The sequence below is a fragment of the Nerophis ophidion genome, linkage group LG01 (assembly GCF_033978795.1).
Source record: "Nerophis ophidion isolate RoL-2023_Sa linkage group LG01, RoL_Noph_v1.0, whole genome shotgun sequence".
In the NCBI taxonomy this organism is placed as follows: Eukaryota; Metazoa; Chordata; class Actinopteri; order Syngnathiformes; family Syngnathidae; genus Nerophis; species Nerophis ophidion.
The window spans coordinates 6039014-6052271 of NC_084611.1; the positions used below are offsets into that span (position 1 = coordinate 6039014).

At 39.9% G+C, this 13258-nt stretch overlaps 2 protein-coding genes across 4 annotated transcripts in view; one reads left to right on the top strand and one right to left on the bottom strand.

The window, feature by feature from the left end:
- Positions 1–12520, top strand: part of LOC133552255 (zinc finger protein OZF-like) — a 35007-nt gene extending 22487 nt beyond the window's left edge. Inside the window, exons 1-2 of one of the 3 annotated variants that reach the window (XM_061899765.1) lie at positions 8593–8887; positions 11095–12520. In XM_061899765.1, coding sequence (XP_061755749.1) covers positions 8803–8887; positions 11095–12143 — 1134 coding nt within the window. In that variant the 5' untranslated portion in view covers positions 8593–8802 and the 3' untranslated portion in view covers positions 12144–12520. Of the gene's footprint in view, positions 186–8592; positions 8888–11094 lie in introns of those variants that run through there. The other 2 variants (XM_061899619.1, XM_061899690.1) reach the window with 2 other exon arrangements.
- LOC133553184 (zinc finger protein OZF-like) overlaps positions 1–13258 on the bottom strand; it is an 839429-nt gene that overhangs the window by 704870 nt on the left and 121301 nt on the right. The gene's annotated exons all lie outside the window — the stretch shown is intronic.

Sequence of the window (13258 nt, forward strand, 5' to 3'; positions counted from 1 at the left end):
CTTAAAGGCCTACTGAAAGCCACTACTAGCGACCACGCAGTCTGATAGTTTATATATCAATGATGAAATATTAACATTGCAACACATGCCAATACGGCCGCTTTAGTTTACTAAATTGCAATGTTAAAGGGGAACATTATCACATTTTCAAAAGGGTTAAAAACAATAAAAATCAGTTCCCAGTGGCTTGTTGTATTTTTTGAATTTTTTTTCAAAATTTTACCGCTCCCCGAATAGCCCTAAAAAAGCTTTAAAGGGGAACATTATCACCAGAGCTATGTAAGCGTCAATATATACCTTGATGTTGCAGAAAAAAGACCATTTATTTTTTCAACCGATTTCCGAACTCTAAATGGGTGAATTTTGGCGAATTAAACGCCTTTCTGTTTATCAGTCTCTTAGTGATGACGTCAGAATGTGACGTCACCGAGGTAATACACCTGCCATTTTCATTTTCAACACATTACAAACACCGGGTCTCAGCTCTGTTATTTTCCGTTTTTTCGACTATTTTTTGGAACCTTGGAGACATCATGCCTCGTCGGTGTGTTGTCGGAGGGTGTAACAACACTAACAGGGAGGGATTCAAGTTGCACCACGGGCAAGAAATCTGCCGCCAGACCCCCAATGAATGTACCAAAGTGTCTCCACATTTGACCGGCGATGCTAAGACAGACATGGCACAGAGATGTATGGATAACCTGCAGATGCATTTGCAACGATTAAGTCAACGAAATCACAAAGGTGATTTTTGTTGATGTTGTTGACTTATGTGCTAATCAGACATATTTGGTCACGGCATGACTGCCAGGTAATCGATGCTAACATGCTATGCTAATCGATGCTAACATGCTATTTACGCTAGCTGTATGTACATTTGAAACTAGATACCCACATTTAATGCGAAACAAACACTTACCAATCGACGGGTTTTAAGTTGCTCCAGTGTCACAAGATGCGAAAGTCCTGATCGTTTGGTCCGCACATTTTACCGGCGATGCTAATAAGGCAGCCATGCTATGGGCCACTTCATTAGGTACACCCACGCTATGGCCGAATAGCGTCAATAGCTATTCGCTCAATAGCTTCAATTTCTTCTTCAATTTCGTTTTCGCTTTCTGCCTCCATACTCCGACCATCTGTTTCAATACATGCGTAATCTGTTGAATCGCTTAAGCCGCTGAAAACCGAGTCTGAATCCGAGCTAATGTCGCTATATCTTGCTGTGGTAACCGTCATGTTTTTTGTATTGGCAGCACTATGTGACGTCACAGGGAAATGTACAGGTGGATTTACAGATAGCGAAAATAAGGCACTTTAATGCTTTATTTAGGGATATTCCGGGACTGGTAAAATTTAGAAAAAAACTTCAAAAAATACAACACGCCACTGGGAATTGATTTTTATAGTTTTTAACCCTTTTGAAATTGTGATAATGTTCCCCTTTAACGCCCTCGTCACCACAAATAGATTACAGTTATGTTTCAAACACTGGACTATGACAGTGCAATGACAGTCAAGTGGAAGAAAAAACATATTCTTGTTCAGTTTTTGGCAAAAGAGCAGTGTGACTGAACACATGAGAACACACGCCGCAGAAAAAAGATTTAAGTGCTCAGTTTGTGGCAAAAGCTTTACTGAACATTGCGATTTGACCCAACACATGGCAAAGCACGCCGGAGAAAAAATATTGACTTGCTCCGTTTGCAGTAAATTCTTTGTTTCCAGACAAGGTTTATGTCAACACATGAGAAAACACACAGCTGAAAATATATTTAATTGTTCAGTTTGTGGTAAAAGATGTTCTCAAAATGGCAATTGGACCGAAAACATGACAAAACACACTGGACAAAAACCATTTAGTTGTTCAGTCTGCTATAAAATGCTCGGTCATATTGTAGACAAAGTACGACACAAAAGAACACACAAGGGAGAATAACCAATCAAAGTTAAGTGGAGACATTAATCCAAACCCAGGACCTCCGCAAAATAAATTAATTGCTTCTTTCACAAATATCCCATGCCTTCGGATACATTTTGATTATCTGGAGCTTAATCTTATCTCCTCATGATAGCATGTCTTTTTGAGTATATGAAACGTTTCTGACTAGTAAGATAGATGATGTTTGTAGTTTTTGGTTACTCCATCTTTCAATCAATCAATCAATCAATGTTTACTTATATAGCCCTAAATCACTAGTGTCTCAAAGGGCTGCACAAACCACTACGACATCCTCGGTAGGCCCACATAAGGGCAAGGAAAACTCACACCCAGTGGGACGTCGGTGACAATGATGACTATGAGAACCTTGGAGAGGAGGAAAGCAATGGATGTCGAGCGGGTCTAACATGATACTGTGAAACTTCAATCCATAATGGATCCAACACAGTCGCGAGAGTCCAGTCCAAAGCGGATCCAACACAGCAGCGAGAGTCCCGTTCACAGCGGAGCCAGCAGGAAACCATCCCAAGCGGAGGCGGATCAGCAGCGCAGAGATGTCCCCAGCCGATACACAGGCGAGCAGTACATGGCCACCGGATCGGACCGGACCCCCTCCACAAGGGAGAGTGGGACATAGAAGACCTGAGTAGTCTCGCTGGGGAGGAATTGTAGTCTTCTTCAGTCTCCAGAATGTCTGACTTTGAACACCAACAACATGAGTCTATTCTCCTGAATCTACACCTCCCAGGTCGCCTGGAGCCTCAAATACAAACCCTGTTTCCATATGAGTTGGGAAATTGTGTTAGATTTAAATATAAACGGAATACAATGATTTGAAAATCATTTTCAACCCATATTCAGTTGAATGTGCTACAAAAACAACATATTCGATGCCTCTGTCGGCACTGTATAAAAAACCGACATCAATCTGTAAAGGATATCGCCACATGGGCTCAGGAACACGTCAGAAAACCACTGTCAGTAACTACAGGTCGTCGCTAAATCTGTAAGTGCAAGTTAAATCTCTACTATGCAAAGAGAAAACCATTTATCAATAACATCCAGAAACGCCGCCGGCTTCTCTGGGCCCGAGATCATTCAAGATGGACTGATGCAAAGTGGAAAAGTTTTCTGTGGTCTGACGAGTCCACATTTCAAATTGTTTTTGGAAATATTCAACATTGTGTCATCCGGACCAAAGGGGAAGCGAACCATCCAGACTGTTATCGATGCAAAGTTCAAAAGCCAGCATCTGTGATGGTATGGGGGTGCATTAGTGCCCAAGGCATGGGTAACTTACACATCTAGGAAGGCACCATTAATGCTGAAAGGTACATACGGGTTTTGGAACAACATATTCTGCCATCTAAGCGCCGTCTTTTTCATGGACGCCCCTGCTTATTTCAGCAAGACAATGCCAATTCACATTCAGCACATGTTACAACAGCGTGGCTTCGTAAAAAAAGAGCGCGGGTACTTTCCTGGCCCGCCTGCAGTCCAGACCTGTCTCCCATGGAAAATGTGTGGCGCATTATGAAGCGTAAAATATGACAGTGGAGATCCTGGACTGTTGAACGACTGAAGCTCTACATAAAACAAGAATTGGAAAGAATTTCACTTTCAAAGCTTCAACAATTAGTTTCCTCAGTTCCCAAACATTTATTGAGTAATGTTAAAAGAAAACGTGATGTAACACAGTGGTGAACATGCCCTTTCCCAACTACTTTGGCACGTGTTGCAGCCATGAAATTCTAAGCTAATTATTATTTGCAAAAAAAAAAAAAGTTTATGAGTTTGAACATCAAATATCTTGTCTTTGTAGTGCATTCATTAAATATGGGTTGAAAAGGATTTGCAAATCATTGTATTCTGTTTATATTTACATCTAACACAATTTCCCAACTCATATGGAAACGAGGTTTTTAATAAGACTTTCGTGAATTGTTTTTATAAAAAATGGTGTACATTCAATTTTCGGAATACCTATTGTTACTATAACAATCTACGAGGTTAATATAGGTAGCTTCTCTTTCTTCCCCTTCATTTTTCTGCATTCTTTTGTATCTTTAGTTATCGCTACGTATACTTATTGTTGCATTTGAACAACTGTATGGTTGATAATAGAGGTAAATTATTTGTATTGGTCATTATCAATAGTGCTATTTTTATTGGTATTTGTATCGCTCCATTTGTAGTGTAATCATGCTCATTGTCATTTCTGTATTATTTATTTCACTAACTGCTTCTTTGCTATCACTTTTACCATCATATTTGTACATATCATTTTTAATTTTCCTGAAGGAACTCTCCTGAAGGAATCAATAAAGTACTACCTATTTATCTATCTCCTATTTGCTGATGTTGCTATATTGTTGTAGTTGTTGTTGTTGTTGTCTCTCTGTCTAATCCCCCTCTTGTCCCCACAATTTCCCCCTCTGTCTTCCTTTTTTTTTCTCTTTCTATCCCCTCCTGCTACCGCCCGGCTGCACCAAATGATAATATAAATACATTTAATTAAGTCAAATACAAATAAGGCAAGAAAAGACTTATCCCACACTTTTCTTATGTAAAGAAAATGTGAACAGCCGATATGGGCATCTACATCAACTTTATGATTTGCCTGAAAACATGTTAGGCACAAAAAATAAATCAGATGTTTTAAAGTGTTAATTAAAGGGGAACATTATCAGCAGACCTATGTAAGCGTCAATATATACCTTGATGGTGCAGAAAAAAGACCATCTATTTTTTTAAACAATTTCCGATCCCTAAATGGGTGAATTTTGGCGAATTAAACGCCTTTCTGTTTATCGCTCTGGAGGCGATGACGTCAGAATGTGACGTCGCCGAGGTAATACAACTGCCATTTTCAACACATTGTAAACACCGGGTCTCAGCTCTGTTATTTTCCGTTTTTTCAACTATTTTTTGGAACCTTGGAGACATCATGCCTCGACGGTGTGTTGTCGGAGGGTGTAACAAAACAGGGAGGGATTCAAGTTGCACCACTGGCCCGAAGATGCCAAAGTGTCTGCCGCCAGATCCCCATTGAATGTACCGGAGTGGTTCCACATTTTACCGGCGATGACAGACATGGCACAGAGATGTATGGATAACCTGCAGATGCATTTGCAACGATAAATTCAACGAAATCACAAAGGTGAGTTTTGTTGATGTTGACTTATGTGCTAATCAGACATATTTGGTCGCGGCGCGACTGCCAGCTAATCGATGCTAACATGCTATGCTAATCAACGCTAACATGCTATTTACCGGCGGTGCTAAAGCAGACATGACACAGAGATGTATGGATAACCTGCAGATGCATTTGCAACTATAAAGTCACAGAAATCACAAAGGTGAGTTTTGTTGATGTTGACTGTCAGCTAATCGATGCTAACATGCTACGCTAATCGATGCTAACATGCTATTTACCGGCGGTGCTAAAGCAGACATGGAACAGAGATGTATGGATAACCTGCAGATGCATTTGCAACTATATTACGTTTCCTTCCACCCACATTTAATGCGAAAAAAACACTTACCAATCGAAGGATTTAAGTTGCTCCAGTGTCACAGGATGCGAAAGTCCTGATCGTTTGGTCCGCACATTTTACCGGCGATGCTAACGCAGCTATTCGGCCATGCTATGGCTATGAATAGCGTCAATAGCTATTCGCTCAATAGCTTCAGTTTCTTCTTCAATATTTTCATACTCCAACCATCTGTTTCAATACATGCGTAATCTGTTGAATCGCTTAAGTCGCTGAAATCCGAGTCTGAATCTGAGCTAATGTCACTATATCTTGCTGTGGTATTCCCATTGTTTGTTTACATTGGCAGCACTGTATGACGTCACAGGAAAATGGATAGTGGCATCGTACATAGCGAAAATCAAGCACTTTAAAGCTTTTTTTAGGGATATTTGGAGACCGGTAAAATTTTGGAAAAAAACTTCAAAAAATACAACATGCCACCGGGAATTGATTTTTATTCTTTTTAACCCTTTTGAAATTGTGATAATGTTCCCCTTTAAGGATTATCAATCAGCATAGAATTGAGCACACATGTTGGAGTGCCTCACAACTCCCTGTCCAAGCCCCTTTTGAAATACAAACATCATATTTAAATCAGCTGTGATATTTACACTGCACAGTCAGAAAACACAAAGATAACGGTCAAGACAGAGAAAAAGAAGAATTTCACCGACAATGAGTTGGAGTAAGAGGGACCATCAAGTCAGAATAGGAATATTATCAAGTTTTACTAAAGCTTTAGGAGACCAGTCCACACCAATGCGGTTATAGCGGCATCTCGAAATGGTCTAACATTCAAACGGGAAAAGTCAAATTATTGAATATGAAAACAGTCCCCCCACCCCAGAAAGGAATGCCACCTCCTCCCCCAACACTGACAAGATATGGAGGGGGGGATGCATCTCTCTCACATTCCAATGCCTAAAACACGACACAGACATCTGCAGACAAAGAGAAACAAGTACACAGAGTATACATGGAAAAATATGAGCTGCTCCAAACATGACTGTGAATAAAATAAACTCTGAAACATATACAGTCGTGCTCATAAGTTTACATACACTGGAAGAATGTATGATTTTTTTGGCCATTCTTCAGAGAATATGAATGATAACACATAAACTTTTCTTCCACTCATGCTTGATGGTTGTGTGAAGCCATTTTTTGGCAAACAACTGTGTTTACTATTTTTAAATCAAAATGACAAAAGAAAGTACCCAAATGACCCTGATCAAAACTTGTACCCCAGTGACTTTGATCTGGTAACATGCACAAAAGTTGACACAAACAGCTTTGAATGTCTAATCAAGGTTCCAATCCTCACCTGTGACATGTTTGTTTGTAATTAATGTGTGTGTATAAGAGGTCAGTGAGTTTCTGGGCTTCTGACAGCCCATTGCATCTTTCATCCAGTGTTGCACAGATGTTTCTGGATTCTGAGTCATGGGGAAGGCAAAAGAATTGTCAAAGGATCTGCGAGAAAAGGTAATTGAACTGCATAAAACAGGAAAGGGGTATAAAAAGATATCCAAAGAATTGAGAATGCCAATCAGCAGTGTTCAAATGCTGATTAAAAAGTGGAAAATGAGGGATTCAGGTAGACCAGCAAAGATTTCAGCCGCAACTGCCAGGAAAATTGTTCCAGATGCAAAGAAAAATCCACAAATAACTCTAGCTGAAATACAGAAAAATTGTGGTGTGGGTGTGGCTGTTTCAAGATGCACAATAGGAGGCACTTGAAGAAAAATGGGCTGCATGGTCGAGTCGCCAGAAGAAAGCCATTTCTGCGCAAATGTCACAAAGTATCCCGCTTACATTACGACAAACAGCACAGAGACAAGCCTCAAAACTTCTGGAACAAAGTCATTTGGAGTAATGAGACCAAAACTTTTTGACCACTCGACCATGCAGCCCATTTATCTTCAAGTGCCTCCTTAAATTCTTCTAGGGTATGTAAACTTATGAGCACAACTGTATGCATTCTCCACAAGACCAACATCAAATGATGACTCGGTGCACAAAGAATCTCCCCAAGTCGCAGCACAAAAGCAGACAAATTTCTCAACCATTAAAATTCTGGCCCCTGTGAGTGTCAAATGAAGGGAAATTGTGGCGAGCAGTAATGTCTTGGTCATGATACAAACCGTATTTCCTTGAATTGCCGCAGGGCATATAGTATGCGCCTGCCTTGAATTACCGCCTGGTCAAACTCGTGACGTCACGAGTGACACTTCCCCTGTCATCATTTTCAAAATGGAGGAGGCTGATTTCAATACCGGTAATGTAAAATCGCATAAAGGGAAGAAGATTAAGAGCTATTCAGTAGGATTTAAGGTCCAAGCTTACATCACACTCAAATTTTTACTGCAAGCCTTTGGTAAGTGCCGGAGTGAGAAGAGGTTTTAAAAGAATTAGCGCAAGCTTACTTTTACCGCATGCCTTTGGTAAGCGCAGGAGTGAGAAGAGGTTTTAAATTAATTAACGCCCCGGCGGCAATTCAGGGAAATACGGTATAGTTTAAATCACTAAAAAAGTTGGGGGGTTTTGAGTGTATAAATCCACTCCATTTATGATGGCTTATTATTGTTGCCTTCAAAATACACCCAAATCGTCACGTATTGAGGTAATTAATCAGCAGCTTAATGGGACCCGAGACCATCGCCTGAAACCCAGAAGTGCCTGCACGCGCCTCTAAATCAATAATGAGCACCACATTCCTTAAAAACAAAGTGATAGGAAGACTCTTGTACTTTGAGCTAAACTGAACACTTTGCTCAGGATTTCGCACTCCATGTGAATTTCGGGCCAAAATTCTTAATATGCAGAATAAACAAATATTTGAAACTGTAAATCATTCAAAATGGTAAAAACGAAATTTAAATCTGAAAAAGAATAGAAGGTACAATGTCACAATAGTTGAAAAAAATAAAAAATAAAACATTTTTTACAAAATATTCACGAACTTAGGCTGCTCGCTAGCTCCTCATCACCACTTCAAAATGGCGGCCCAATTTCTCGCGTCACAGCAGCCAATGCTGCGTCTACTTACAAGACGTCTATGGGCTTCACAACGGTGAAGGGAATGACGTTTTCTCTGCACATGCGCAGATTCAGGAACTGACCCTATTTCCGGCAGTGAACTTCCCCCTTTCAAGAGTACTGTTTAACTGCTGTATATTTTCACTGCAAATATAGAAACTAATACCGCAAATATTTTTTATTCTTAAAGTCCACGAAACGTGCATTAAGTTTGGAGCGATGGCGTGTTATCTGAAGTGAAGATTGAAGACGTGATAGAAGACGGACGACGACTGCTATGCTAAGATGGCGACGTCATGTCAAAGAGAAAGTGAAAGACAATCAGAAACTTCCAGCAAATCACCAACGGAGATAAAGACCAAAGATGAAGGTGAGTGAGTTGAAGTTTTGTCATTTGAAAGCTATTAGAATTGCAAGCCCTTAGAATCGAAATGAGCCGACCTCGTTGAAGAATGTAAACAAAGAGCCGCCATGATTGTTCGCTTGAAGAAGGCAGTGGAGTTTTTTGATTGAAACTTGTATTAGTAGATTGCACAGTACAGTACATATTCTGTTATATTGACCACTAAATGGTAAATGGGTTATACTTGTATAGCGTGTTTCTACCTTCGAGGTACTCAAAGCGCGTTGACACTATTTCCACATTCACACACTGATGGCGGGAGCTGCCATGCAAGGCGCTAACCAGGAGCAAGGGTGAAGTGTCTTGCTCAAGGACACACCGGAAGTGACTAGTATGGTAGCAGGTAGGGATTGAACCAGGAACCCTCACGTTGCTGGCATAGCCACTCTCCCAACTCCACCACGCCGTCCCCGTAATACCCAAATAAGTTTTTCGACTTGTAGGAGATGAAAAGAACGATATATAAAAGAATAATAACATTGAAAAACAAGGAATAATTGGCCGTGCATCATTCATAATAATTCATGAGCTTCTAACTTTGAAACAGATGAGGAACAAGTGAGTTGGGGAAAAAAGATCACATCTACTCAGGGATCTCAACATGGTTGCTACTTTTTATTTGACAGAGTGCTAGTATGCCTTATGAATATTTTAACACAAAGCTAAGGTCGTATAATTTCCACGTCAACGTAACTGCGGACGGACTCACAGAATCAGTTAATACAAAAAATCTGCTCTTAAACACAGAATAATCCGGAAATTGACATAATTATAAGTGAAATGTTGTCAATAGGCCCCTTTCCACCCTTTCCTGGAACATCTAGTTCTTGGAACACACACACGTTTGTGTGTGTGTGTGTGTGTATACATATATATATATATATGTATATATATATATATATATATATATATATATATATATATATATATATATATATATATATAATATACACCTACATAAATATATATATATATAGTGGGGCAAAAACGTATTTAGTCAGCCAGCGATTGTGCAAGTTCTCCCACTTAAAATGATGACAGAGGTCTGTAAATTTCATCATAGGTACACTTCAACTGTGAGAGACAGAATGTGAAAAGTATCCAGGAATTCACATTATAGGAATTTTAAAGAATTGATTTGTAAATTATGGTGGAAAATAAGTATTTGGTCAACCATTCAAAGCTCTCACTGATGGAAGGAGGTTTTGTCTCAAAATCTCACGATACATGACCCCATTCATTCTTTCCTTAACACGGATCAATCGTCCTGTCCCCGTAGCAGAAAAACAGCCCCAAAGCATGATGTTTCCACCCCCATGCTTCACAGTAGGTGTGGTGTTCTTGGGATGCAACGCAGTATTTTTCTTCCTCCAAACACGACGGGTTAAGTTTATACCAAAAAGTTTTATTTTGGTTTCATCTGACCACATGACATTCTCCCAATCCTCTGTTGTATCATCCATGTATCCATTTTGGTACAAACTCAACTTGTCGTGCTTGGAGGAAGAAGACTACTGAGTTGAATACTTCCTTGGCCTCAGTCCGGACTGAGGCCAAGGAAGAAAAAAAACCTCAAAGCCATAGCACACATTAACATGTGTGTAAGAGGGAAACATCAAAGAACACAAAAAACATTAGAGACATTGAAAGAGTTGAGCTTATGCAACCAGCTGCCACTTCTACACACAGCCACAAAAGTAAGACACCAACAAAAAACAAAAAAATAATCAACCAATAATATACATTGCGCACACACAATTGCACCATGCATAGACGAGCAACCAAACAAAAAAATAATTTCAACGCCCATGTACAATGTTGGTGGCCTGTGCAGTGTTCCCCGCCATTGTCTGCTGGGGCGGGGGGAGCATGGCCAGAGACAGGAGCAGACCCAACAAAGCAACCAAGCGAACCGACTCCGCCCTCGGCCTGTGTCCCGTTCCCTTAGATGCGCGAAGATGATATGAGGACTCACACTGACAACAAACACTCTGAATGCTCTATAAAGAAAAGAGGTATAAAATGTTTGAGCTACTCAGTTTTTGCTTAAACCTTTACTTAAAAGAGACATTTGACTCAACACATCAGAATGCAGGAGAAATTGCGGTGCCAAATCAAGGAAAAACAGCTCATAGATCATGTCTGAACTGAAGGTTTTTGTGTGTTTCCCGCAGACGTCCAGCAGCTGATGGGTAATCCAGAAGAAGTTTCCCCTCAGTCAGGGGGGAGCTCCACTTTGAAGCAGGAGACTCCACAACCACCCTGCATTAAAAAGGAAGAGGAGGAACTCTGCATCACTCAGGAGGGAGAGTGTCTTCTAGGACGAGAGGAAGCTGATTACACCAAGTTTCCACTGACTGTTGTCTCTGTGAAGACTGAAGATGATGAAGAGAAACCACCAGTAGACAACCTCTTAGCTCCACTATCAGATAGTGAGGCTGAAGACGAGGTTGAAGTAACTTTGAGCAGCGATACAGACTGTGAAGGTGATATGAGGACTCACACTCACAACCAGGACACTAAATGCTCTAAAAAGAAGAAATGTAAAGCAAGGTCGATTTGCTCAGTTTGTGGCAAAAGTTTGACTAGAAAGAGCATTTTGATTCAACACATGAGAACACACACAGGAGAAAAACCATTTATTTGCGCCGTTTGTGGAAAAAGCTTTGTTTTTAAGCAAGGTTTAACTCGACACAAAAGAACCCACACGGGTGAAAAACCATTTAACTGTTCAGTTTGTGCTAAAAGGTTTTATCTGAAGGCACATTTGACTCAACACATAGGAACACACACAGGTGAAAAACCATTTAACTGTTCAGTTTGTGGTAAAAGATTTTCTCGAAACGGCTATTTGACCCAGCATACAAGATTACACACCGGAGAGAAATCCTTCAACTGTTCAGTTTGTGGCAAAAGCTTTTCTATGAAGAGCTATTTGACTCAACACATGAGAACACACACAGATGACAAAAGGTTTAATTGTTCAGTTTGTGGCAAAAGATTTTCAAACAACAGCCATTTGACTGAACATGTACGATTACACACAGGTGAAAAACCATTCAACTGTTCGATTTGTGACAAAAGCTTTTCTATTAAGAGAAATTTGACGCAGCACCTCAGAACTCACACAGGAGACAAACCATTTAGTTGTTCAATCTGCTGCAAAAAGTTCCATCATAATACAGACGCGGTCCAACACATAAAAACACACAAGGGGGAATAGTTAATCAGCTATTTAAGCTGTAATATGTTGCTCATATGTGGAAACATCCGCCCAAACCCAGGACCTTCTCAAGATAAGTTCACTGCTCCTTTTAACAAATATTTGAGATATTTGTACAACTTTGTTTTATGAGGGGCATGAATTTATCTCTACATGACTCCATGTCTTCTGCGTATCTGAAACTTTCCTGACTAGTAAGATAGATCAGTGGTTCTCAACCTTTTTTCAGTGATGTACCCCCTGTGAACATTTTTTTTAATTCAAGTACCCCCTAATCAGAGCAAAGCATGTTTGGTTGAAAAAAAGAGATAAAGAAGTAAAGCACAGCACTATGTCAACAGTTTCTGATTTATTAAATTGTATAACAGTGCAAAATATTGCTCATTTGTAGTGGTCTTTTTTTAACTATTTGGAAAAAAAGATATAAAATTAACCAAAAACTTGCTGAACAATAAACAAGTGATGCAATTATAAATAAAGATTTCTACACATAGAAGTAATCATCAACTTAAAGTGCCCTCTTTGGGGATTGTAATAGAGATCCATCTGGATTCATCAACTTCATTCTAAACATTGCAACTATATTACGTTTCCTTCCACCCACATTTAATGCGAAACAAACACTTACCAATCGACGGATTTAAGTTGCTCCAGTGTCAAAAGATGCGAAAGTCCTGATCGTTTGGTCCGCACATTTTACCGGCGATGCTAACGCAGCTATTCGGCCATGCTATGGCTATGAATAGCGTCAATAGCTATTCGCTCAATAGCTTCAGTTTCTTCTTCAATACCTTCATACTCCAACCATCCGTTTCAATACATGCGTAATCTGTTGAATCGCTTAAGTCGCTGAAATCCCAGTTTGAATCCGAGCTAATGTCGCTATATCTTGCTGTGGTATTCCCATTGTTTGTTTACATTGGCAGCACTGTGTGACGTCACAGGGAAATGGCCAGTGTCTTCGCAGAGAGCGAAAATAAGGCACTTTAAAGCTTTATTTAGGGATATTCCGAGACCGGTAAAATTTTGAAAAAAACTTCAAAAAACTGGGAACTGATTTTTATTGTTTTTAACCCTTTTGAAATTGTGATAATGTTCCCCTTTAAACTCCATTG